This window comes from Passer montanus, unplaced genomic scaffold (assembly GCF_014805655.1).
Source record: "Passer montanus isolate IOZ18808 unplaced genomic scaffold, ASM1480565v1 scaffold10, whole genome shotgun sequence".
NCBI lineage: Eukaryota > Metazoa > Chordata > Aves > Passeriformes > Passeridae > Passer > Passer montanus.
Window position 1 is genome coordinate 37,297,211 of NW_024356505.1, and position 27,441 is coordinate 37,324,651.

Sequence of the window (27,441 nt, forward strand, 5' to 3'; positions counted from 1 at the left end):
ATTTAAAGACCATTTCCACTGGTTTGTCACGACTTCTTCCTCCCGATCTGATCGTCCCGCTGCCAGAGACCACCAGCTCAGGTTCCCAGTCTCTGCTGGAAGGGTGCCCCTGTGAACTGCCGAGCCAGTCCAGGGGACTTTCTCGGACTGGTTTCCCTCTTTAGAAACAACTCACACTAAGTGCCCATGTGCGTTAAGGAGCCACCCCAAATCCTTGCTTCTAGCCACACTTTTTTGACCTTCCTTGCAGAAGACACCAGGCAGGCACAGACAGCAATGTCCCTCAACAAACAGCAGTGCCCAGCAGTTCTCTTCACCCACACAACTCTGAGGGGATGTGGGGGAGAGGGAAGGAGGGAGGAGAAAACAAAGGAAAGAAAAAGAAGTAGGGAAAAGCTTTTCTTATAGAAGTTAAAGGATATTCTTATTATTATTACTTTGGAGCCTGTCAGCAGAAATCACTCGCACATGCTAAACTGCAGGCTTTCCTCTGCTTCCAGACTCAGCGCTTCTGGTGAGCAGAGAAGCGGCTCCAGACATCTGCTGTCTGCAAGTCCAGGAAAGCGAAATTAAAACAATGAGGAAAATGTGCCTGAGCCCAGCCCTGGAGGTGGCACTCCGCTGGCTCGCAGCGACACCTAGAGCCCAGCACACGGCCGGGAAGGGCCCGTGTCCCCAGCCACACCGGGAGAGAGCCACGAGTGGGTGCGGGCTCCCGGGGAAGGGCCCGGTGTCCTCCTGCACTTGGACAGGGCCAAGGGCCATCAGTGCCAAGATCATTGCCGGTGAGGAGGTCACAGGGAAGGGTCAGTTCAGGTCCCTATCATTGCTGTTCCCTGGAGCTATCAGCATTCAGTCACCTCGGGGAGGTTTAGGTCGATTGGCCCCATTGCTGACAGAACTGCACTTGCTCTGTGCACCACAAAAGTCTTTACGAAGGGACGGGAGAATGGACAGGGATTTAAAAGATAATCGAGGACATTTGCCTGCATACACAACTCTATCCTCTGAGTGAAACAGCCCTGCTGTTGTGACTTGAAGCTGTGCCCTGCTTGGGAAGGCTCCCAGAGCCAAAGCTAAACCCTGCTGCAAAGCTAACGCGTCCCACTCGGGCAAGAAGTATTTTTAACACACACAAACATTATTCCCAACTGCAGCCATTTGCTTCCCCTTGTGTGTGCTTCCACAGAGGCAAAACACACTCAAATCCCTCTGCAAACCTAACATCAGTCGGCCATGCGGAGCCACACGTTTTGATCTATCACTGGCCCTTGTTCTCTGAGTCTGTCCCCCTCCTCGCCACCCCGAAAGAACCATGGGCAATCGACCCGGGCTAGTTTAACTCCATCGGACACAGCAGGCAGCCAGCGGCCTGGATTAGTCACTCGTTACTAAGGCGATATGCAGATGCATCCTTTGAAGGAGCGGAAGGTGCGCAGCCGAAGTTTTCGGCTTCCCCGCTGTGCCCCGCCCGGGGGCAGCGGCGAGGGGGGACAGAGAGACCCAAAACCGGCTGCTCGGGGTTAAAAAGTTTCCCTGCTGCCAGGTTAGGAGGAGGCTGACAGGAAGGCGAGGAGGGAGGGACAAGGTGAAGACTTCTGCCCCGGGAGAGTGTTAAAGGGTAAAACATGGAATAAAAAATTTTTAAAAATAATAAAAATTAAAGGGGGGTGGGGAGGCTTGTCGCGTAGCTTGGGGCAGCAGGACGGAGCTGGCACTTGGCCTTTCCTAAGGCGCTGACCCCGCGCCCCACGGGAGCGGAGAGCCGCGCAAGGAGCTCGGTGAGGGGAGAGCTGCGGGGACAGCGCGGGGCCGGGCGAGTCCCGGCTCCGCTCGGCTCCCGGCGGGCTCCGTCCCGTACCATTCCCGGCACTTCAGGGCAAGAAGAGCAGCGCAAAAAAGACCCGCCCGGAAAGAAGAGCGGGCAAACCGCAAGAAAACGCTGCCGGCTTGGAGGGGCACACAGCCATCCCGCAGGACAGGGGGCGGGGAGGGGGGGGCACCCAAAACCCAACCCAGCCCCACGCGAACGACACCGGCGCTTACATCCTCCTCCTCGCAGTCACTCCGCGACTGGTACTGGAAGCGGGGCCGGCTGCCTTCCTGTTGCAATGGACGCGGGGTCTTGCCGGCAGCGCCGTCCTCCTCGCTGCTCTGGGCGCCCAGGAGGTGACTCGCTTCGGGGGGAACGGGGAACGAGCGGGAGGTGTTGATCTTCCCGCTGAACCGCTGGTACAGTGAAGCCATGAAGTCAATCCGCGGGAAACGAGGGAGAGGGAGGGCAAGAGAGCCGCTTCTTTTTTTTTTTTTCCCTTCCCCTCCTCTCTTCTTTTTTGGCTACAGCATGCTACACGCGGGTGATCAGTCCCACATCAGTGGGAGGGAGAGCGAGGGATCCTGCTCCCCGCTCCTCTGCACCGGCACCCGGAGAGAAGCCGGGGGGTTCAAGAGAGCAGAGACGGGGGAGTGATGAGAGGAGGAAGAGAGAAGATAGATAAATAAATAATAAAACGCAATCGAGCCGTAACACCACAGGCCCCGGGAACGCTGCACCATCCAGTGTCGGGAAGGAAAAAAAAAATAGAAGAGAAAAAAAAAAAACCAAAACACTCCACGAAGACGTACCCCCGATAATGGCGCCTGAGTGGATCAGCATTAAATGTGCTTTGGGGGTGTGCGTGTGTGTTTGCAAAAGCAGGGGAAAAAAAAAAAAAAAGAAGGGGGGCTGGCTCAATCGCTGGCTGTCAGCGGCTCCCCAGGCAGAGGTGGCGGAGCAGTCGCCTCCGAGGTCGCATACCAACAGTGTGCACAAGCGAGAGGCAGAGTGACAGAGTGTGTGAGACGGAGTGGAAGAGGCTGGGAAGCCTCATTCAAAGCACGTTGCTCTTCTTGGGAAGGAGGGCTCTTCTACGATCATCTCCTTTTCGGTACCTTCTGGGTTTTTTTCCCTGCCTATTTTTTTTTTTTTTCCCCTCGGGGAAACAACTCAAAAAAGAAGAAAAAAAAAAAAAAAGACAACAGACACCTGATCGCCAGCCGAGAGAGAGAAAAAAGAGGTGGGGAGGGGGAAGGCGAGGCTGGGAGGCGGGACCGGCAGCTGGAGGGGCTCTGGGAGGCCGCTGGGCGCGGAGTGGCTCGGTCCCGAGGAAGGGGAGAGGGGAGGGAAGGAGAAGCCTCCCCACTGCCCTGCCCTGCCCGCTCCCCGTCCCTCCGCCCGTGCTCCTTCCCCCCACGGCCGGGGAGAGGAGGGAGGAGAGGAAGGGCTGCGGGGTGTTTTTTTTTGGAGGTGGTCGTCGTCGCCGCTTTTTAAAATAATCCGGTAAATCGCGTCTCTTACTATTTTTGTATTAATTCATTTTTGCTGCATTAAAACGTGCTTCAGCGCCCCTCAGTGGAAATCCGCCCAAAGCTGCTCCCGGCGGCTCCGGCCGGGGATAAACAACAGCGATCCGGGGATGGATCCGGGGCTGGGCCGGGGATGGATCCGGGGCTGGGGCTGGGACCGGGTTCGGGGTCAGGGCCAGGGCTGGGGAAGGGGTTCGGGGTCGGGGTCAGGGTGGGGGTCAGATCGGGACCGGGACACGCCGGGAGCCCCACGGGCTTTGCTCGGGGCCGCCGGCCCCGCTCCCGGCCCGGGCAGCGCTCCCGGCCCCTGCCCCGCCAGCCCCGCACCGCTGCTCGGGACACGGGGTGACAATTCCTGTTGCTCCAGCACCAGGCACCGGGGTTTCCATAGCAACAGATGCTTAGGTTAAAAGGAAAGTGGCAGAGTTGCTGTCCCCTCTTGTGCTGTCCAAAATCCTCCCCTTTGACCTCTAAACTGGGATCACGACACACAAAGCATAAAGCGGTGTTTGCCCACTCCCACTGAGAGACTTGCTGCTGAAGAGCTCACAAACTTTATTATAATTTAACTAGTGGATTTTATGGGCTAAAATTCTGTTTCTAAACACTGTTCTTGCTTAAAGTTTTAGTTGTTAAGATAATACCATCTCTGATATATGTAATTTCATCAGTCTTTAAAAAAAACCACTTCAGTAGATCATGTATACAGTATTCTAGAGTGCAACAATTCCCCCACTCTATGATTACAGTAACTGCCTGATCAAAAATCTCTTTGCGTCTGAATTGTTTCATCCACTCCTTCTTATTTGTGTCTTCAAAGTCAGGCATGAAAAGTCTTAACATTTAGATGAAAAGGGAACCTTATCTCATCAGGAGAGAAAACAAAAACAAACGCTCTCTCTCCTTCCTGACGGAACTTGAAAGAAGGAATGGTTTTGATCTTCACAACTGAGATCTTGACATTTAATTAAAAAACAACACGAGCACACAATGCTCTGAAGCAAAGGTCTGGCTTCTAAGTCATGGTGACATCCATCATAACAGAGGTAACTTTCCAAAAGCCACTTGGACCCCTTGTAACTTCTGTTTCAGGCACAAATTGACTACCAAAAATCTGGACACATAGCTCAGCTAAATTCCACCTTGAATTGCATTAATGATATTTGGAATAATCATGGCCTTATGATTTTTGGAATTGGTGACAAATAGCACTGAGGGGAAAAAAAGCAACATGAGAATAAAATTAAAAGAAATAATACATTTTTAACTTCTAAGGAGAAACTAGGACACAAAGGAATAATCAAAGAAAGCCACAAAAAAGCAAGATGAAACCACTAGGCAGGAAAAAACAACAAAGATTAAATGTCTGAATTAAAAAGTTTCAAAGAAAGTACAGAAAAAAGAAAACATTCAGCATCACAGCCCAGTTCAAAACCAAAAGAGCCTCTAAGGACCAATTCAGATCCAAATACATTGTTGTTTTAATTCTTAAGAACCAAGATTTCACATAATTGAGTTTGCTTAGTCATGCACACATATATTGGACATGTATGTGTGTACATAATTCCTGGAAAAAATTATATTAAGGGATCACAGAATTGCAATGTCAAATACTTGAAAAGCTCAGTAGAAAACAAACAGCCAAATGGTTCTCATCCACCAAAAGATCCTGATCATGTAGCTTTGGGCTGTGATTCATTCACCCAAAAATAAATAATTACAGCTATTTAAAGGCACTTCTGATTCCAGCTCTCCCCTCCACGATAAACCAGGGACAGCAGAAACAATTTAGTGCCATGTTCTGGGTATCATGGTGGGTAAAGAATGTCTGCACCAGCTGAGAACTGCAAGACACATTTCTGTCACCCTCTTACAGCCAGAATGACCTTGTGTGGAAGGGCTGAGCAGGCAGCTGGAGGCAGAAATATCTTAAATAACCCCCCGCAAAAAGATGCACCAGGATGAGTCTGTGGATGCCGTTGCTGAAAGCAGGAGGATTTTTCTGAGTCACAGGGACCCAGCTGATTGCATTAGGGACTCTGGAGAGCACTCCAGCCTGCCTGGGCACTAGTTAGCTCAGGATGTCCCTGAAAATGTGCTGTGGTAGCCTTGCCTGCCTGCGAGGGAGGGAGCCCAGGGCTCCTGAGGCTCTTCTCAGGGCTGGAAGCACCTCCACCCTCCACCTGCAAGCCCTGGTTAATGTGCTGCTCATCTGTGCATGACAGGGAGCCCAGAGTCCTCTACAATGTCCTGGTTATGTGACCAGGTAGTGGCACACAACATGCACACAGACAGGGCATGGAAAGCATGGAGACAAAACCAAGAAACGCAGGAAACATCAAGACACGGCAGCAAAATGGCACTAAACAAATACCTCATCAGGAACTGGGCTTCCACTGCAGCTAAAGACCTTCCCAGCCCGTGGCAAGATTTCAGAAGTGAACAATTTTTGTTATGAAACTTGTGTAAAGAGGCAAAATATTTCAAAAGTACAAATATAAGGTTCTTGTCTTCAAACACACATCCTACATGTAAGGAAAATCCTTTCCATCCTCTCCCTAAACCCTGCAGTGAGATCCCAGGATAAAAATCACGACATTTCAAAACAAACAGTGTCCTCAAGTGTCTTTTATTTGTATATTTCAGCATCCAAAGTTTTGAAGGGAGGTTTGATTCCTAACTAGTGACATTTCCATCAAAATGAAGTGTGTTAGTTAAGACATTTCCCCTGCAGCACCAAGGTATGTTTTACCGGCATTTTTAAAGCATTCAGAAAAACATGACACTTTTTTTTCTCTCCATGTTTTATAAGTAAACAGTGTCCCCATATCTCAGCACTATTAAAGTGACACAATCAAAAGCAGGTCAAACTCAAGCCCTACTGCCTTTAAAACTTTACATTAAATATTTGGTTTCAGACAAATCAGCTCAGAATAACACTGGCAAAGAAACAATCCAGCAACATTACTCCTGGACATTTTTTATTTAGATATAACTTCTATTTGTCAGGGAATTCATGCATTGTTATTCATGTTCCATTCTTCTTTCTGACAAAGCAATTTATGAGCTTGCCATCTAAATAATACAGAGTTTGTTGCAGACAGAGCTAAACATGTTTCTAGTTTTCAAGTGGTGATAGCTATTAAGCAGCTGATTAGTGTATTTTTTAACAAAAGATTTTTTTCAATAGTTCAAGTACACTTTTTATTATTTGAATTATTATAGTTTCATTTTTCCAATGAATTTGTAAAGGAATTTTAGAGTTTCCTGATTATTTTTTTAATATCACTCCTGAAAAGGCCAAGTTAGTATTTTCTCTTAAAATTACTGTATTTGTTAATATAACACCTCTGGGGTTTTTATAATAGCAACTGTCTAGGCACTAGAGAGACAAATATACAATATTTTAACTCCTATTACCATGGTCAGCCAAGATAAAATCATCCAGCTCATGAATCACTAATGGCCCCAGGCTTATGCCTTCTATACCTCTGCTGCCTGGTGTCAACCGAAAACCCAACCAAACCAGAACAGGAATTCCCTTTCTCTCTGGAATTACACACTATTCAGAAAAATAATCTTGCAGGCCTTATAATGATAAAAAAAAAAAAAAATTAAAGTCCCTAAATGTTGTCAAGGAATATGCCAAGGAAGCTCTCCAGACTGGACTAAGAGAAACATTGGTAAAATTAGTTTTCTGGGCACCAAAATAATTCAGTCTTCCACAAGTGGTGGAATGAAGGCTTTTGTGGGGAATATAAAACACTGATACTCAAGTACTGGTAATAATAGACAATGGTGGCTTCACAGGATACGAGATTTTGGGGGAAAAAAGAAAGCAGGCTGGAAGAAAAGGCTCTTCAGAAGAAGAGATGGGCCCAGAGGGAGCCAAGAGGAAAAAAATCAAAAGCATACAGAAGAGGCATGGACACAGTGAAGTACCAGGAGGGCTGAGAGAAAAAGGAGATGAAGTGAGCTCAAAGAGGCAGAGAAGAAATGGACCAAAACTCTCAGAGATGGAAAGCACCAACGCGCCTGGGGAGCTGGGAGCCAGGCTGGGCTGGTGCAAGGTTAATTGGAGCCAAACAATGGGAGAATTTTCAAAACCAGAGAGATCAGCTGCCGCAGAGGGCAATTCCAACACCTGGTGGATGAATGTTCTCTCAGGGGTCAGCAAGACAGGTGATTGTAACCACTGAGAGTCCTGATACCCACCAAGGCCTAATTAAATGAAATCAAGAGCATGTAGATGAATATCAGCAGGTTCTTCCCCGTAGTGTGAGCAGGACTGTGTCCAAAGGAAATGGGTGGAAGTCCTAATGCTGAGGGCAGTTATAAATAGCCTGTATGAGGCATTAGAAAATGTGCTGTAAGGCATAATCCTGCCAACTGGCAAAACTGTAGATCACATGACCAAGAAGGTCTTTCCCATATGTTTTTTTATGATTTTGCAGTTGGTGCAAGGGTGATGAAAGGCAGAAAAAAAAAAGAAACCAACACAGAAGAGAAGAGTCTGGAACAATGGTTGTGCAAGTCTGGCGCCAAAAAAGTTTATGCAAAGCCTAAGTAAGAGAAAATATTGATGTACATGTGTTTGTACAGTTGCACACCACATCAGGGTCCTGGCTTAGCCCTGTAGCTGGTACTGACATTCATACCAATAAAATTTGTACTGCAGACTGTCTTTCTTGTCTTAATTAACATTCTGTCTTTGGGAGCTTTATCTGAGAGAAGTTAGGATGAGATCCCAATTCTGTGTCTTCAGGAGAAGGCAGGAAGTGGAGCATTACAGATAAATACGTATTTCTTTGGATGCCACGAGCTGCTGGCATCCATGTGAGACTTGGCCAACATTGCTGAGCTGATCTCCACCATGCACATTCCTCTGTGCTGTGTAACCTGCCAGGGTTTGGTGCTCAAGTCAGATATGCCATGACAGCAACCAGGTTGCCTGGTTAATCTGACCTCTCAAGGGGGTTTTCAGTAACAGAAGGGAACCTATTTGTCTTCAGAAAGGCGAAGCAGGCTGCTGCAGGTCTGTCACAAATGGAACCATCCTACAAAAGCATCCCTCTGTCACCTCAGACAGACTGACTCAGGGCAAGGGATACACTCAGCTCTGTATGTGAAAGGGATGCACAAGGTTCCTGCTCCATTTGTGTGCCTTGAGCCACATCTGCACATCCTTAATTGCCCAAGCTGGGAAAAACTGATACAATTCCTGCCTAATTCACCACTGTAAAATTGGCAGCACGCAGAAGCAAAATACCTTGGAGAAATTCTGAATTTCCGCTTCCCAAAAAGCACTTGTGCATGAAGAATCTTGGAGAAGCAGAAGGAATTTAATGAGTTAGCATTTCAAATGCATGCCACAGGATTCAAAGGGAGCAGACAAGACAAAATAATTTAATTTGAAGACTTTTTTTTTTCTAATACAAAGCTTTTCTTTAAACAGATCTGACTCCTCAGACGAGCTGTCACTAAATTCACAGGGGTTTTTTGTTGCTTGGAAGAGAACTAAAACCTAGATTTACTAAAAGACTCAGGGGATGTAATGACACAATTTTAGGTTTTGGAACCCCCAAGATGAAAGGAAACCCTAGAGAGAAATATATATATGCAAGGAAAAAAGTATATTTAGAGAGGTGGACACCTCAAAAAGGCTACCTTAGGCTAACCAAATATCCTCCCACTCCTTTGTTCTCCTTCTGGCCCTGCCAGACATATGTTTCTTCCTCCAGTTTGGCACAGATTCAGCATATTCAAATGTTCTTCTCTTGCAGCATTTGCAGAGAAAGGAGCAATGATGGAGGTTTGTAAACCCCTCCTTGTGAGGCAGCATGGTGGATATTTTTTAGGAATAAATACTAGATCAGGCAAATTTGAAGGCTGTAGGTATAAATCATCCCAGTTCCTGCCTCCCAGCAGGATTACAGACAGGTGAGGAGCTGGTGTGGGATGCCTTCATGGGCAGCTCTGAATGTGCAGAATTGCCACTGGGGCTGCTTCAGGAAGTTTTCAGGTGAACAGAAAAGCATCTGAGGAGTTCCAGTCACCTGGAGCTGCATGGGCTGTGAGCAGGGGCTTTACAGATCACAGCTCTAGAGTAACTGTCTGAAGTCCCCTGAAATCACCCTAAACTAAATAATATCATTTTGGATTTAGGACTAATTTAAATTGGTTGATATTTGTGCTTCCTCACTCTCAGTGCCGGTGCATGTTTTTTCCTGCCTGTTTGCCTTCATAAATTGATTAAGGAAAAAAGCTTACAGGCTTGCTCATAGTTTTCTAAGTACAAATTACACAGTTTGTCCAATTCACATGTCTCAGTAACATAAAGTCAAAAATGGCTGACGCTCATGGAAGTTATTTTAAAGGTTTGTAAATGTTGCCATTATATAACAACAAATATACAAGATTATATATGGCTGTCAAACAGTGTATTCATTTTTTTAAAGGTGGGAGACACAAGGACAAAAATTGAATACTGATAGGAAATTAATAAATTACATCTTTACCAGTTTAAAAAAAGTTTATGATCAAAGATGTTTGGGGTCAATAAACAAGCCAACTATGAGAGGTTTTCATTTTAAGCATCTCTTAGGATGTATCTGGATTAAACTCATGAACATATGTGCTTCTTTTTAATTTTACTGCACTCTTTCAACATATGCCAGAGGTACTAAACTTTGTAAGGTATTCAGCAGCGTGAGGTACTGGAATGTACACTTGAATTATCAAAATCAGATCAGTGATGGTATAATCAATATGAGATACTGCTTTGGAAAATTCCAGTGGATATTCACATGAATCTTGATGTATTCACTGCATGTACCTAAATTTAGGGACATTTTATTTCTAGTTTCTGGTTAAACTGACAGAGCTCTTATTGTCTTGTTAAGTAATATCTTTAAAATACAAATAAACCAAATGCTTTGTGAAACAAGCCAGGCACATGCCTAGTCACTCCTGATTTAGAGATAGATCTCTAGATATATCTATATTTATTTTAATATGCCAAGGAATCATAAAAGCATGTCAAGTGAACTGAAGAAAGTATGAAAACTAATTTTAGAGATTTTCAATAATTTCACCACACAGATAAAAGCAATTCAGGACTCTGCTAAGTGAGAAAATACAAGCTGCTTCATCATTATCTGAATAGGAGTGTGACAAAGGCAATCCTGGAAAATTCTGAATGCAACTGATAATTTCAAACCTCTGAAAAAGGTTTGTTCTTCCAGAGGAAAAATAACCTGATTCCCTCCAAATTATACAAGCATTCAGATCCTTCTGTTCCTCTGCGCAAAAGCAGGTAAACAGCAACCAGACAGCTAAAAATGTCACAACAGGGTCCAAAACCCAGCTGTTGAGTCCCTCATAGTTTCTGGAACACAACTTCAGCAGCACAAAAACCAGAGCTGCATTTTGTAAAAGCACCACCACAGAATGCAATTGCTGAAAAAATGAGGCCACCATGACTTAAAGAAGTAACTTCTAATGAAACATCACTTGATACACTGACTGATGCCAGCCCTCCAGGAACCTTATCAGCAATGGGCAGATGGAACCAGCATTGCCATTTATCTGGAATGTATGGTTCTTAAATCACTAAACTGTTTCTCAACACTACATCTTCAATGATTTCATATAAACAACCACAATGTAACCTTCTTCAGCTTCATGAGGCCAAGAGAATTGGACCATTTTTCTGTGGAAACTGTTTATTCTAGCCATTATTCACCAATTTAGATATGTCTTTGCCTATCCAGTAACTTGGCAAAACAGAATGCACTGCTGATTCTGGGGTGAAAATTTTAGTGAAAATTTCCTTTACTGAGAAAAGAGTACCCCCATTCAAAGGTGTCTGCCTGTCTATTTGTGCTGCTTGGTATTTTTGGAAGTGGATGATGCCTCAAAAGCAATGAGCATGGCCCAGTTGTGTCAACCAGAAACATACGGGTCCTTGAAGATGGAGCACACGTGGTACTGTCGTTGGTGGTGCATTATGACAAATGCAGGCAACAACTTGTCAGAGGTGGAAACGTTTGCTGGATAACAGAGATGTCACAACCAGAAAGTAGGACAGTCACCCCAAAATGGGGCAAAACTGTGTTTTGGCTAGAATAGGACATGCAGGAATTTAAATGAGCTGGGATTTTCCTACAAAAGACCATCTACCTTATCTTGAAAAGCACATGATTTCTTGTAAAATAATTTGCAAGAAAGTTTTGGAAACTGGCTTTTATCAGGGCTCAAGTCCTATAAGGAGTATTTGAGGGAGCTGTGGGTGTTCATCCTGGAGGAAAGGAGGCTCAGGGGAGATCTTACTGCTTTCCACAGCTCCCTTGGAGCAGGTTGTAGCCAGGTGGAGATTGGTCTCTTTTCCAAGGAACAGTGTGACAGGAAACAGTCTCAAGTTGAGCAGGAGAGATTTAGACTGGATATTACAAAAAATTTCCTCATGGAAAAGGGTGTCTAGCACTGGACCAGGCTGTCCAGGGCAGTGGTGGAGTCACTGAAGGTATTTAATAGATGTGTAGATGTGGCACTTGGGACATGGTTTAATGGTGGATCAGCAGTTGGGATCGATGATCTTTTCCAAACTAAACAATACTATCATTACATGGAAAGAAAATACTTGAAAGGGGCTCAGATCTTTGGAATTTCCCAGTCTCCTAAACCTGAAATAATGTTGCTTTCAGAACGCTCACAGAGGTTTATTTCTAAATAAATACAGTGGCAATTATTTGATCTTTGTCCTGCTTTTGCCAGGGAGCTGCAGAGGAGCACAGTTTTATCTGGGATGTTCCTGAGCTCCTGATCCAGGCATGAGGGGCTCCCTGTGACCATGACTGAACCTTGACTGGGATTCTCATGCTGAGCTTGGCTCCCCTCTCCACCACAGGCAATTCTCTAGCCAGGCCACCTAGTTTAAGAGGCAGCAGAAGCTGCCTGCCCTGCCACCTTGCGAGCCCCACACGTGCCCCAAAATGTCATAAAATAGGTTTGTGGGTCAGCTGCAGTGTGGGCTGCCTGCATACCCCAGCTCAGTACTGCAGCCATGGTGGGAGAGGCCTGACTGCACCTTTCTGCTTATTTCAGGAGCAGCCTAAGGCAAGTTTACAAAGTAATCTCTCTGTCTCTTTTGCTACCAGTAGTGCTTTTCTATAGGAAAAAAATACAATAAAAAAGATCACACTGTGATTTCTAAGCTGACAGCAGGCCTTTAAGATCAGAGCACAGACTTTAAATTAAATATATTCCATCACATGAAGTTTTTGTCTATTATATAGTTCATATTAGAAAATAGTTGTCATTTCTTTATCAGATCCCTTTGGAAACTCACTGCTGTTGGACCCTGCCCTCTACTGACATGCTTCTCTTCTGAACACAATGCAGTCTCTTATATAGATGGGAACCTAGATGGCACATTTAAAATGTGTCTTTTTCTCAAAAGAGTGGTAAAAAAAAGACAGGAGGACAAAGTTTACAATTCTAGTGATGTCTATTTTCTATGTCAAATAGCTGAGAGAAGGCAAAAAAAGAAAAAATAATTTTAAATTAAATATTAATAATAATCTGAAGAAAATTCATTTGGATCAATACAATTTTATAAATAAGAGTCTGGACTGCCTTCTACCCTCCAAAAATAAAACTGAATTTTTAATCATGTTTTTCAAGCCTGTTCTCTGAGTTTGATCCAGAAAAGACGCCAGACATGGTAGAATTTGCAGTGGTAAACAAGCAGCTGTGCCATTCTGCTAACCCACAGCATTAGCACACAGGGCACAAAGCAGCTCTGGAGGTGAGGGAGTACTTTCACTCCCCCACCCTGTGCACTGTGTCCAGTACACATTGTTTTAGGTGACAAGGGAGTATCAGTGATATCTGTTTTCACTTAAAGCCCTTAAAGCAGAGAGAACACCCATTAACACTTACAGTAAATTTCTGAGAGGAAATTTCTCGTCAGTGTTTTAGGGCTGAGAGCAGTGGAGCTGAGGGATTTGCTCATGTAGGTCTGTCCTGGGGGCAGGAGGGTGCACAGGCTTTTTATCCTTTGGCCTTTTGTTTTACAGGGTAATGACTCTTGTTACTGGAGAGGCTCAGCAGAATTAGAAAGAGATGAAACATCAGGAGAGGTGCCATTTGCTAATTTTGGAAGCAACAAGGCCCCAGACCAGGGCTGTTCATCTGATCTGGTGCTCAGCTGCTTGTTTAAAACAGGCAGCTAATGGAAAAAGAACTAAACCACAAGGATAGCAAAAATTCCTTAAGAAATGGCATTCATTCTTCCTAAGTCATTGCTACAGATGTCACTGGGGTTGGTGTGTGTGCTCAAGAAATTGTGTTTCTTATGCCCCAGTTGTTCCATGTTTGCACCACAGTCTGGAGGAAAACCCCAACGTGCTGGTTTCTCTTTCTATAGGGTTCTCAGGTTATTTATTCTAGCCAGAAGCCAGAGTTACTGCAGGCACAGACAACACTTTATGCCCTCCATAAAATAATTTGACAATCCAAGGAAACCTTCCCTGAGACTGCTGTTCAGATCCCAGTGTGATTAATTGCATTTAGTGGGTACTTCACCTCAGTAAGGACTGCAGGGACTGAGCACTGAAATTATCCATAAGCCTAGAAATAAACATCTGGGGAAAAAATCAACTGTAAACACAGATCAGCATCACCACTTGAGGGTGCTGCAGTAGTTCTTAAATATGAACTCAAAGATGTGCTGCCAAGCAGGTACTGTACACAGAGCTACGCGACAATAATTCACCTAATTACCTCCTTGGAGGCACTCAGAACATTTGCAGCTAAATTAGCACAAAATACTGCTGAACAGGAGAGCCTCTTCTCAAACAGAGGTTTAAAATCCTAAAAACCTTCCTAACTAACTGCAGTGATAAAACGGGATTCTTCTTCAAAAGAGCTGGGAAAAGGAAAAATTAAGTCAAACATAAGAGGACCCTCAATTACACAAGCACATGCATTTCCAGCTTCAAGAAATTCATTACAAGTATAAATTCTGAGCTCTGCACACACATTTCCTTTGACTGTAATACAAGTGCATATTTTTCAAGGCATATCAAATTGATTTTGCTATAAACTATTACGGGATTATAGCCTCTTTGAATAGTCTTCACTACAGGAAACACACAGAGCTGGTCTCTGTGGGAAATATATTGAATAGTCAGTAAAACACAAAGCAATATCAAAATACAATAGAAAATGTTTCAAAAAAGCCACAGCAACCTAAACTTAGAGCCTGTGTCAAACATAATCTAGGATTCTCCTGTTATGTAGAAACTCCTTTTTATAATAAAAAAATTTATTTGCTTGTGAGGATACAAAAATATGAAAAAAAATATAAATTATGATAATGATCTTTCGTTTGAAATGTATGAAATAACTTTATATGTGAAAGCATAGTGACTGAAATGAGATCTCATTTGTAAAGTTTGTCCAATTCCAGTTTTTTAATCTGACTCTTATAAGGTACTCAAGAAAGCTGGTCAGGAACTATTTCATTATAGTCTCGGGAAATGCTGACCCATCCAAGTTAAAACTGCTGGTGGTAAAAGAGCTAGTTTAAAAGAAAATTCCCTGTTCAAAGACATTGGTGGAAGGGGATACATTGCTTAAGCCACTTTCAGCCTGAATATAACAGCAATTTATATCCCAAAATAAAGTGATTTTGAAATTTGGATGAAGAATGGGGAAAAAAAAAAGAAAACATTTAAGTTGAACCAAACTAAGTTTAGTCCTTGGCTTGGCACAGAGCAGACAATTACAAGACTTATTACCCATCCCAGCTCAGAGCAGCAAAGTTTTTGAAGCCTTAGCTTCTCTGAGCTCTGACCTCCTTGCCCACTAGATTTTCTTTCTGAAACTATTGGAAAAGATGATGATTACCTGAACCTTGACCTTGAAGTCAAAGTACTGCAGTCAGCTGGAAGAGTGAGAGTGCCCTGGTGCAGGGCTGAACACAACCTGCAAACAGGAAGCACCAGGAATGGTTCTTTGCAGGGAGAGAGAAAGAGTCTCACCCTCTTTCCACATCCTCTCCCTCAGGGCACTGCTCAACAGCAGCTGCTGCTGATGTGGGTGCCACCCATGATCCACAGCTTGCAGATCTATATTATTCTATATTATACTATATTATTCTATATTATATTACACTATATTACATTACATTTAAACTGAATTTGCTAAGCACTCAATTCTGCATACAACTGCACAACTTTGACTGTCAGCTGACAGTCCTGACACACACACATGGCCCTGATAGGCCAAGGAAACAAAACACTATTGTCAATGTGTTTGTGGGTCCCAGGACGAGGGACGAGTTGAATCTGACTCCATATTTCTTAGAAGACTGATATGATATGATTGATATGATATTATATGGTTGATATTAAAAAGTGTTATACTAAAGCTATACTAAACTATAGAGAGAAAGGATACATCAGAAGGCTGGGAAAGGAATGAATTATAAAAACCCATGACCAGAGTCCCGACAGAGCTGGGCTGGGATTGGTCATCAAGTAAAACCAATTCACATGGAACCAATCAAAGATGCACCTGTTGGTAAGCAACCTCCAGACCACATTCCAAAGCATCAGATAATTATTGTTTACATTTCTTTTCTGAGGCTTCTCAGGAGAAAAATCCTGGCAAAAGGATTTTTCATAAAAATATCATGGTGACACACTATTACTTTGGGTAAATAATCTCTATATTGCATTCTACTTTTGCACAAACACGGGCACAGCAAATGAGATTTGTTTTTCTTTCTCTGAGGTTCAGAGAGTGTGAATCTCAGAAATATTCTTGGGAAGAATTGTGCCTTGCTTTTCTCTGTGAAGAGAAATATGGGTACACTTGCATTGCCCAGGGCTGTGCTCTCAGAAATAAGGAACTGGTCTAGTCTTGAAGAAGATTGATTTCAACCTGATGAACATCTTCCTGCAGTGTGTGTGCACTGCCCAATGAATGCTTGAGCCTCTCCTTTCCAGCTAAAGATGGCAGAGGGAAAGCAATGAGATGAGGGTGACTCTATGAAGGCGTGAAGAGCCAGAAATTCATTCTGCAAACTGCTTCTTCTCTGGCCTTAGCACTCTAATAGCCTCGAGCCATTTGGCCCCCAGATTGCAATGCTCAGCAACAGAAAAAGAGAGAATAATCTACTACAGGCACTTTACAGAGACAGGAGTGATCTTTGAGACTATGTAGCAGGACATTGTTTTATTAAAGCATGTGAAGTTAGAGCCAATATGTCAATACTCGCCCTCTTTATACAAAGTGTGTCAGAAATAGGCAGACAATCCTGACACTATGTGGGTTTTCCTACAGCCTGTTCATTTCTACATTGCATTGTTCAACCAGTTATTTTTAAATTTTCATTACTTTGCAGACAGTGCCCTGATTATTCCATTGAGAATGGTATCCTTTTAAATACCTTTACAAATGCCTTTACACATGATTAACATTAGCCCAAGACCTATCTGCTTCCCAATGCCAAGGTCACAAATATCAGATGAATATTCCAAATGAGGAAAATAAAATATATGTATCATTTTTACAAGTTGAAAGACTGCTGTGAGGACTTTTTTCAAAAGACAAAAATAGGAAAGGAAGGTAAAAAACCATCTTGGCCTCATCTAAAATGTAATTCCATCTCACACAGGTGAGAGCTGCAGCTTGGCCTACTCCTGCAGGAAGTGTCAGCAAACAGGCCAGAGTGATTTGGCTGCTGGATGCACAGACACGAACTCATGATTATTGAAATGCATCTTTGCTGCATAGGAAATTGTGCCTCCAACAAATTTTACCAAAGCATTTATCTCCTATCAACTTCAGTCAGACCAGCATTAAATTTTGGGCAAGCCTCTCTGATTGTTTCACTTCCCCAGGAATGAAATGTGTGCAGAACAACCTCCACCTACCCCAGAGGGGGCTCTGAAGATTAATGGTAGGAAAGCACCTGGATCCCAAGGACAGACATTTGTCCTAGTTATGTCTGTCTGTGAAAAATTATCAGAACTCCCTTGTTTCTCAGAAAATGGTCATGGTTACTTTAAAAGACATTTTCAAGCTGTGAGTTATGAACCCAAACACCAGAATAGTTGAAACTATTAACAAGTAACATGTAAGACTGTAAATGTATTTCACTGGGAAAAGGTCAGCATTAGAGATAGCAGCCAGCCTTTCACATTAGAATAACTCATATCACCTTCTCTTCATCAGTCATGTATTTCCATAACTGCTTTCTTTCAGTCATCTCATTTAACAAAAAGGATTTATGTTTTGTGGCAAACAGCACTGTGAAAAAGGCATATTTATTAAGTCTGCCATTGCAAAATCTTTTCTAGTAGATAAGTGTTAGAAGCCCTCAGCTTTTTCAATAAATAATTTCATTATTTATTGCACAATAAATACTCCTACTTTATATTTTGTTCAGTTTAATTACACCAGTAACATGCTGGGTAATATTTCTATTTTTCCCTCTGTAAATAACTGGTATCACAGCAGACTCCTGTGAGCACTCATTGCAGATGAGGAGCACTGACACTCACATTAGACCACTTTGGTTTCCTACACACAAATGTTTTTAAAACATTGAAATCTTTGGGCTGAAATATTTCATTCAAAGGAGCATGTGGCTGATTTGTGTCAACACACACAGGAGAGACAGCTGTGCAAACACTGAATTATGGCACAGTGCAAAACTCCCCAAACTTCACAGAAACATTTCAAAACTTCTGTCCTCCTACAAGAAGTCTTGGGCACTGCATTTTGTACATAGCAGGGTTAGGATCTACCATTCTTTTACTCATTTGTGTGCAGCATGCAGAGAAAGGGGACAACAAAGTAATTTTATTATTCCTGCTCCACACTCTTCCTTCAAGGGTTCACTGATGAGCAGGAATACTGCTACTGTTGAGATAATTAGCACAGGCAGTTAATAAGAGATTGTTAATGTTTCACTGAAACACAAATAGCAAAGGATAAATAATTCCTCCCTGAAGATCTAAACCAGAAGAATAATTAACAGCTGGAGGGGAGGGAAAGTAAGAATCTAGAACACATTCCAGAATTCCCATCTGCTACTTAATTTTACAGGAAAACATGAGTGGTTTTGCATTATATCATTTATTCAAACACCTATCCCACATCAGCAAATCACCTGCACAACTCCCACTGAATTCAGTGATAGCAGAATTGCACCTGAAGTTGAAAACACTTATCCTTGCAAATGGGAGATCTTAATAAAGTGATAATTTGGTCAGCTTTTGTAAGAAATGTTGTTCAGTCTGTATGGAGATCTTTGCAAGATCAGGGATACAGTTTTACAGTATGGTCACCTCATAACCCAGTACCCCACCTCTAGCCTGTGGAGAGTTATAATCCTTCTTTCACTTCTTGCTTTCTCCAGCTTTGTCATTCTCTTTCCTGTTAAGAACAGAGCTTCACCACTTCTCAATAGTTCATAACTTTTGCTTCTTGGGGAAAATGAGAAACATACAAAGCAGAACTAAGACTTAGAACCCTGTGTTTTAATTCAGGATTCCTAGGAAAAACAGCTGTAACTAACTCATCCTGCATTTCATGCTACCTCAGGTAGTGCCCTACCATATTTTCCTCTAGAAATTGTTTTTTTTCCTTCAGAGGGATTTTCCCCATAATCCTCTTCCTAGGCCACAGGCACTTCTCTCCAAGCTTATCACCACTCCACATTTTTTGCTTCCTAAGCCTCATCACCATTTGTACTTCTTTTTGGCACAAACATTCCCTTCTCCTAAGCACAGCCCTGACCAGACACTGCCAGGCTGTCAGTTGCTAAGTCTGTGTCACTCTTGTTCCCTCTGAGCTGGAATACAGAGAGGGGAAGTCACCCACTGAACTGGGACAAGCCACCACCAAACCTTTTTTACTCTTGAAGGGAGATGGTCTAGACCAGAATATACATTTCAAAACAATAGCATTTCAAGGCTGAGCTTTTCAGGTGTTTGGAATATGTGGTTGCCTGATTCCAATTACACACTGATGGTGCTATATGTAAAAAAAATACTGGCCATCAGACTCTGCCATTTATGCATCCCTTCCAGAGCTCTGCCAAGCCTCAGGGCATAGCAGAGGGAGACACTTGTACTTGCCCCTTACACACAGAAATTCTCATTTGCTGTGTATCAGTAAAAGTTCCCTTCTTTCTCCTGGGGACTCTGCCTCTTTAGGCAGCAGATGAGCAAGTTTTGTAGCTGGCAGCAGGCAGCACCCCTCTATCACTTCCCTTGTACAAGGAGAACCACAGAACAAGAACAAGAAAAAGAACTGTTCTTGCTTTTAGGCTGTGTGCACACAGGATGGCCAGAGGGCTCTGCAGTGCAGGGCTGCACACCTTGGGAAGGCAGGAGTATAGAAGCAGTGTTTCTATGCCCAGACACTTTCCTGTTTCTGGGACTACTGATGGGCTGAGGAAGTGACTAAAGAATCACATCCATTTCTTAAAATCATCAGACTAAATCACTGAGATGTTTTCTGTCTACAGCCCTGAGAAGAGGCAGTCTGGAGGAAAAGAATGTTTAGTAAAAAATATAATGGAAATACTTCATGGTCTATGACAATGTTTGCTTACTTAGATTTAAAAGAATTGACAGATCTGCCTCTCCATGGGTCTCAGTGCCCTAACATCATTAACTACTCAATAGAATCTCAACAGCTTTAAAGTCATCAGGTTCACAGAAACCCAGGCAGCAAACCACTTTCAAGCTGCTTCCTTCAGTGCAAGTAGAAGAAGTCAATTCTGCCTTTTGCAGTGTACTCCAATTCTTTAAATATGGGTTATTTCAGTCCTTTGAACAGAAACTCATTCCAGAATCCTGGAGAACATTCTTCTAATTGCCTTAGCTCTTAATGGGCACACAGGTCAGGGACCCTTCTGATCTCACCTCGGTGATGCAAGTTTGGTCCTTGTGCTGGACAAGCTCCCAGCATAACAGATCATAGCTAGCATCCATGACCTCAAAATGACCAGTGGAGATCCTGGGCTGGCCATGCCAAGAGAAATATTTTCCTCAAAAGGAGGAGCTTTGCATCTGCAAATGTACATCTCCATAGTTGGTCTATGACAGGGTGACAGTAACCTGTTAATAGATGACCAGGCATGGACAAGGCAGCTGAAAAGGAAGGTCAACAGATATTGCTCAAAGGAGATCAGATGCAATTCTTTCTTTATAAGGCACAGAAAAGACCTGCCTCCTCATCCTACCCTCAAAACCTCCATAATGCTGTAGATGAGGTTCAGGCAGTTTGCTTTAATCCACACTGAGATGTACCTGGAGAGAGAAGCTGACTTCCAGCACTCCAGATTCACTCTGAAAACGCTCCCAAGTACCTCAGTGCTTGTACAGACACAGGGTGAGGTACACAAACATACAGACACAAAGCACTGGCCAGTTTTGGAGCCTCAGTCCAGACTGGAGACATGCAGGGCTTCCAAACTCTCAGCAGTCTAAAGCTGGAACTCAGGCCCCATCCAAAGTCCACCAAGAGTCTTTTCCCAGGCTCCAGATGTTAGAGCTCTATGTCCTAAAAGAAGAACTGAAATCTCCCAAGAGTAGTAAATTAAACTCAGATAGGTACTGGCTAGGGGAGTAGAATATTGATGAGCTATTATGTTCACCCCTGGGATTATTTAAATCTAGAGAACCAGGCTTCTTGTTTATCTGTAAAGGAAGTACAGCCACAGCATGCTGTCTAATGAGCAGTATTTTGATCTTTTAGTAAGCTTTTCTATTTATACAATTGGGCAATATTTCACTCTCCTCCTGCACTCTGAATTTTACCTGTGATGCCCTTGTCTATAGACATCTTTCATGACTCTGGCAGAAATGACAACCACGGGCATTTCAAAGCACCACCAGTCATTTCACAGTGTGGTAAAATACACGGCATATTGCAACTACAAAATACATTTTAATTCTTCCAAAACCTGTTTCTGTTGACGACCCATAAAAGGGAGAAGTTCAAAACACTATTTCTTTTCTTATCTTCCCTGCCTAGGCTCCTATAGTACAAGCTGAGAATGTTATGAGTCTGAATGAACTGACCACCTGCAATAACCAAATTTCTTTCTACTATTTGAACAGCAAATATGCACAGGAAATTCAACAACCTTCTATATATGTCAAAAGGGCAGAGGGATCCTTAAATTCAGTGGTCTATTCGTATAATTGCCAAAAAGCTCTGCAATGCAGGCCAGAAACTTAATAAAAATGGGCAATATTCTTTTCAAGCTGGAATAACACTGGTTTCTATTTAGAAAAGCAATGCAAAAATCTAATGCAGCACAAAAAGTGTTGCATGAAAGCAATTTTTGATACCACTCACTTTTGCAATTTCCCTACTGCAGATTTCCTTCCTATTTCTTTCCATCTCAAATGAGCAATCTTTGCTTTCTTAAATCATCACAATGACTTAATGCAGGCATTTTACATCCACCATGGCCATGATTAATGGAAATAGATTTGTCCCCACTGCTTAATGTTAAACAGCTGAGGTCAGGTTATATGCTAATTTAAACTTCAGATAATCCTCCTGGCGTCAGTGGGATCACGTATGGCACAAACCATTGCTCCAGTTGCATTTCTGTCTCCTGAAGCCTTCCACTTAACAAACATCTTTACATCTTTGGTAGGGTTCTAGTGGGTACAGAGCAATGAGAGTCATTCACAGCAGATGGTATTTTGTGCTGCTGCTTGCAGATGGCAGTACTGGGATTTGCCACTCGCAAAAAAACCTCTCCAAAACTGGCCTAAAACCAGACCATAAAAGCAGGGCAATAAAAAACCCCAACACATATTTTTGTGAAGCAGAAGTAGTGAAGCAAACTTTTTCAGCTAGGCAAAGGTAATGGTTAAATTCTCTAGTGTCTAATGAGATATCAGCTCCAGCTGGAATTAGTCCTGCAGGTGTGCATTTTATAACAGCTCTTCTTTAAGAAGGTCTCAAGTGCTTGATAAGACAAAAAAAAATTACATAGAATTCTCCCTTAAAAGGTCTATGACCTGTGTCTTTTCTTACCCAACCATCTGTTTTAAAGAAAATTGTAGTATTTTTCCAGATCTGGTTATAAAAGTACTGAAAGAGGCAAAATCAGATAGAAAAACACCAAACATGACTTTGGGTGCCTCAACTCCTTTGGAAGCTGCTTTGGAAAAGAAGCAAACAAGAGGAAGCATTAGAAAAGTATTACCATCTGCAGTTGGGGTCTTCAGAAATTAAGCACACTTAAAACTTACAAGCTCTGAAATCCCTCTGTGGGAGGGTATCCTTTCTCCATTGGGTCTAGAGACCCAATTTCCTTTCTAAGATATCTGAACTGAATGTTGAAAATTAATCTCTCAAGTTGTCAAATTTGGAGACCAAAAACTCTGTGGATCCCTCAAAACATTCTCTCAGTGAAGCCAGGGAGTTTCCTTTGTCAAATTTGAACAACCTCTGGATGTGAGACAGTCTATGAGCAGCCCCTCCATGAGTTGAAGCTCATTCCTAAGGACTTCTAGGCAGAAAAGCAGCCACATTGCTTACACTGAAACACAGCTGGCACAAAAGCAAAGAGTGGCAAAATTGCAAAGATTCAGATCTTTTGTGATTATAAATATGGCACATCCTCTGGGATGATTGTGAATATTGGGATGTGCTGTGAGGTGAGTACTGTTTCAGCAAGAGAAAGATGCTGCATTTGGCTAAAAAGCCTGCTTCACCTATCAGTTCAGTGTTGCAAAACTGCAACACATTTACAGAAAAACCTTCACCACCACAGCACCTGTTGGTACTGAAAGGCCATCTGGGATCACTTCTACTTTATTTCTGGTAAAGCTCCATCCCAGGCTCAGCTGCAGCCACTGGGATTCTGTTCTGACATCAGTAGGATAACTGGGAGGCAAGGACTGCATTCACTCCCTGAGATGTCTCAGCAGTCTTGTAAAATAACTGAGCACAACTAAAGCAGGATCAGGATATGCAGAGTTAGAATTAGTGAAAGAAATTAGAGGTTTATTATTTATATTCCAGCAGCACACAGGAACCACAAATGGGAACTGAATCTCAGTGCCAGGCAACTTATAAATACACAGTGGAAGCCAATTCCAGCTCCCAGAGTCTTCAGAAGCAAGAGAGGTGGGGGGTGAGAAAAGAAACAGAGAGAATTAATATAAACACATCAAAACCAGTCACAGAGCTAAGAGTAAAACTGTCTCTTTCCAGGCTCCAAAACCTCTCCTCTGTCCAGTCTGTCATGCTGCCTGCTAGTCACAAGTTTGACATCTTTAATACGTTCATTTCCCACAAGATCTCTGTGAGCCAAGCTGTGGGGAGCTCCAAGCAGAAAGCAGGTTGAATCACATCCCCAGAAACAAAAATGATCAGTTTATTCTGCTATAAATCTTCATGAATCTACACTAGGTTACTGCTCCTTTGTCCTTTATTTCTCTTTTACCATCTTTTTTTTTTTCCTAAGTAGGTCACCTCATCTCCTGAAGTATGAAGCTGTAAGACTATGAAAACATAAAGGAGATTTATTTCTCTTTGTGTGCATGATCTTCTCTGCTGAAAGAAGTATGGGAATGACTACAAGGTTCATCATCGACTTCCAAGAATAGACAAATGCCTTTGTTAGGCTTCTGTGGCATGTCTCAAACACAGGCAGCATGAAACCCTCAGTGAAGGCAGAAGAATTCTTGCCATTAAGTTGTTCACTAAAAGACTTGAGCACAGTCCAAGGGTGATAAAAGGTCAGAGAATAATTTCATTTACGAACTTTAATTTGTTAGGCTTAACATAAGGCCATTAATGTGGGGGTTTTTATCTCCCTGTCTCAGACCTCTCTGTTCCTAGATACACATTTATATAAAATTTATGATTTACAAGCATCATGATACACTGCCCTTTGCTAACCTCTTAGAGGGCTCTTAGTCACAATGATTCTTCACATATGATGCTTAATTATACTTTAATAAGTTGATCTTGAGAAAATAAAATCCCCAACAACTTAAACCCTGGACATGTCTAATACGTGAGGTTTTCATAGAACAAAACCAAAGACTTCTGTTTTTCCCTCACTATTCTTATTTTGCATTTTTTTAAACTGATTTCTGTTTGTGCTGATTCTAGAGATCTCAGTTCACGCCACCAAAAAATAATGTTATCAACAACAGATGCTTGTTCTTGGGAAACACCACCACATAAAACAAGGCAAGATTGAAAAAACCCACGGAGTAGAGCACAGCCTGCATTCAGGTTGTCTGCAGTGAGGGAAAAGCTTGTGGCTATTTTATTAAGAGGTGGATGTCAGTGCTATAATTCCAGAGCTGTTTATGATTGTAGCAGACAGCACACATTAGCTCCCATGTGCACATTAGCACAGAGTGTTCACCAGAGTCATGAAGGACCTTGATTCACCAATGGACATTTAAACAAACACACTGAATTACTGACATTCCAAAAATCCTGACATTCCAGTCTTCTGGAAGATGCTTCTTAAAAGAGATTAATGGCATATGTCCTTAAAAAATTAATGATATAGCCCATATTCCAAGCTTCATTGCAACAGGTAGATTCTTTTTGTAATGCAAGCAATAAAATTATGTGGAATAGGAAAATCTCTTTAGAGGATTAAAACAGGAAAGAGAGCACTGTGAAGGTCTGATTTTTAAGGTGTTCCTATCTCAATTTTTCACTTACGTTTAAAGCCCACTAGCTTCCCTCAGGGCCAACAACTGTTAAGATCCAATACCTTTCTTAGGACCTAACCACGAGTCCATGGACCCTGCCATCACCATAAATGTCATCTACATTCCTCTGCGTCTACCCACTCCCTTCATGTGGATACATTTTTCAACTAAAAGCAGCCCTTCTTTCTGGGTATCCTTTATCAATGTTTCTTCCTTACTTTTGATGAAGCAGAGAACACAATGTTCAAAGCAGGAAAGGTGCTGTGCACAAATAAATCAATGAAGTTCACAAGAAGAATTAGGTATCCAGCTATGGTGATATCTGATTCCAATGGAATAAAAGGCAACTATACTAGTGTAGTGTCTGCTGACCTAGAGCTTTGAGTGTATTCACAGGAAAATTTAAGCTCTTAAAAAAACTTGTTAATAATGCCAGATGACACACTTATGCAATTTTCTGGCCCACTTGTTTTGCAGTTTACAACCACTCACAAGCAGCTTTCCCACACTCCAAAAACTTTGATGAAAAACACTATTTACAATAGAATAGCTGATAGCACAGTGCTGATACCAGAAACTCTTCTCAATCCCTACTTCAGCTGTATCCAGGGCTGGAATAGAGATCTCTTCAGAGGATTAGGAGGAAAGTGTATGTGAGAGCTCTTAATGCCTCTGGTGACTGCCAGTCCAGGTCCCTCACGTGTGCAGAGTCTTTGAAGGCACGATGTTTGAAAAACCAGAGTTTTCACACCACTTAGATTTTACAACTTGCTCCAGGAAAACTGTGAGCAGAATGACTAAGAAAGGACACACCAAGCAACTACTAAATTCTGAGACTTCATTTGACCTGCAAGAGCAGTGAGCTTGGTAGCTCTCCATCCATTAGCATTACTGGCCAAGGCTGCTCAATAAAGGCTTTACGATGAAAGCATAACAGGCACAGCAGGCATAATTCTTGGTGTTCCTGTGGACAATGGCTAAATCAATACTGAGCACCAGCCTCAGAGTTTCCTGATAGCAACACAGTAAGTCTTCCTTCTTCATATAACTTCACTAACAGCATGCAGTAAACCATTCAGCGAGCAAGAAAAAAATCCTGCATTTCAACACAACAGCATAAATTTTACCCTTCTAGATTGTCCTCTGCTGTGGCAACAGGACAGATAGGCCAGTGTGAAGTGTGCTACCTGGACATACATTCACTTCTATGGATTTGCTCCTGCACACTGAAAGTTCTCCTTTGTGATATTTAGACAAACACCACTATTACCTCCAATGCATTGCCCATTTTAAACCTGCATCCTCAATTACGTCTGCAAGGACACACAACTAAAACCCAGCAGTGACAGAATAGGATCTCAAGCCAACCCTCTGTCTGACTTCCTTTAGAAACAAAGCATGGAGTCCACAATTAACTCATTGCTTCTTAATCATTGAAGCTCTGGGCCGTGCTGTACCCTCACTGTACCAGCTGAGCTTTATTTCACACCTTTAACCTCCAACAATTTAAATATTTATAGCTAAGCTCATTACATAAGCTCCATTTATAACTAATAACCACTGTAGGTCAGGAGTCATTTGATCTATTTCAGCACCTATTTCACAGCAATGAGTTCTGTGCAAGCCTTTCTAGGAGCACTCACTGGATCTCCACAGATTTCAGCAGGAAACTGGGATGACCAGCTAAAATGCAGTATATACACCCCTCACATGTCTACATTCCATCAGGAATCCTGAATCAGTCCTGCCCTGTGTCTGCCAGTCTCCTAAGTGGGCTGGAACACTGATCTCACATAAAAGAACCATAAAGGAAACCTTAAAGGCTGTTCCATCTGGCTACTGAGGCAGAGTGACCAGAGAAGGGTAAGACAGAGCTGAGACTGAGTGGCCCTCAATAACCACATGTTCTGACACCTTCTTGGGCAGAATTTACCTCAGTAAAAGGAGATTTCCAGCCTTAAGACACAGCAAAAGGAACACCACAGCTACTAAACAAGGGATGTGCTTGGGGTCTAATCTAAATTGAATCTATCCAGTACTCTCTGTGAAACATTTCTATGTTTATTAAATAATTTTCAAGTATGCCAAAATCAAAATAAACCAAGTATGGTTTCTTAATTGCATGTGTAATCACTTCTGCAGTACATATGTAAGTGCCATAAATAAGGGCACTGAAAACACATAAGCATAAGAACAAATATATATTTAAAATATCTGCAAAACCTCAAGCTACCTAGGGTACCTGGCCTCAATTCCTTATCTGACTTGAGAGCACAAATGCCTTTGATTTTCAACCATTAACTCTTTTGTGACACTGGGATGTGCAGACCAATTAACTTGAGGGTGGTGAAAATTGCAAAGA

The 27,441-nt window shown here is 42.6% G+C and overlaps 1 protein-coding gene across 2 annotated transcripts in view; it reads right to left on the reverse strand.

Annotated features, from left to right (window-relative positions):
• DPP6 (dipeptidyl peptidase like 6) overlaps window positions 1-27,441 on the reverse strand; it is a 537,867-nt gene that overhangs the window by 393,683 nt on the left and 116,743 nt on the right. Inside the window, exon 1 of one of the 2 annotated variants that reach the window (XM_039712305.1) lies at window positions 2,047-2,247. The exons of the other annotated variant lie outside the window; for it this stretch is intronic. Coding sequence (XP_039568239.1) covers window positions 2,047-2,247 — 201 coding nt within the window. Of the gene's footprint in view, window positions 1-2,046; window positions 2,248-27,441 lie in introns of those variants that run through there. 2 annotated transcript variants of the gene reach the window in all.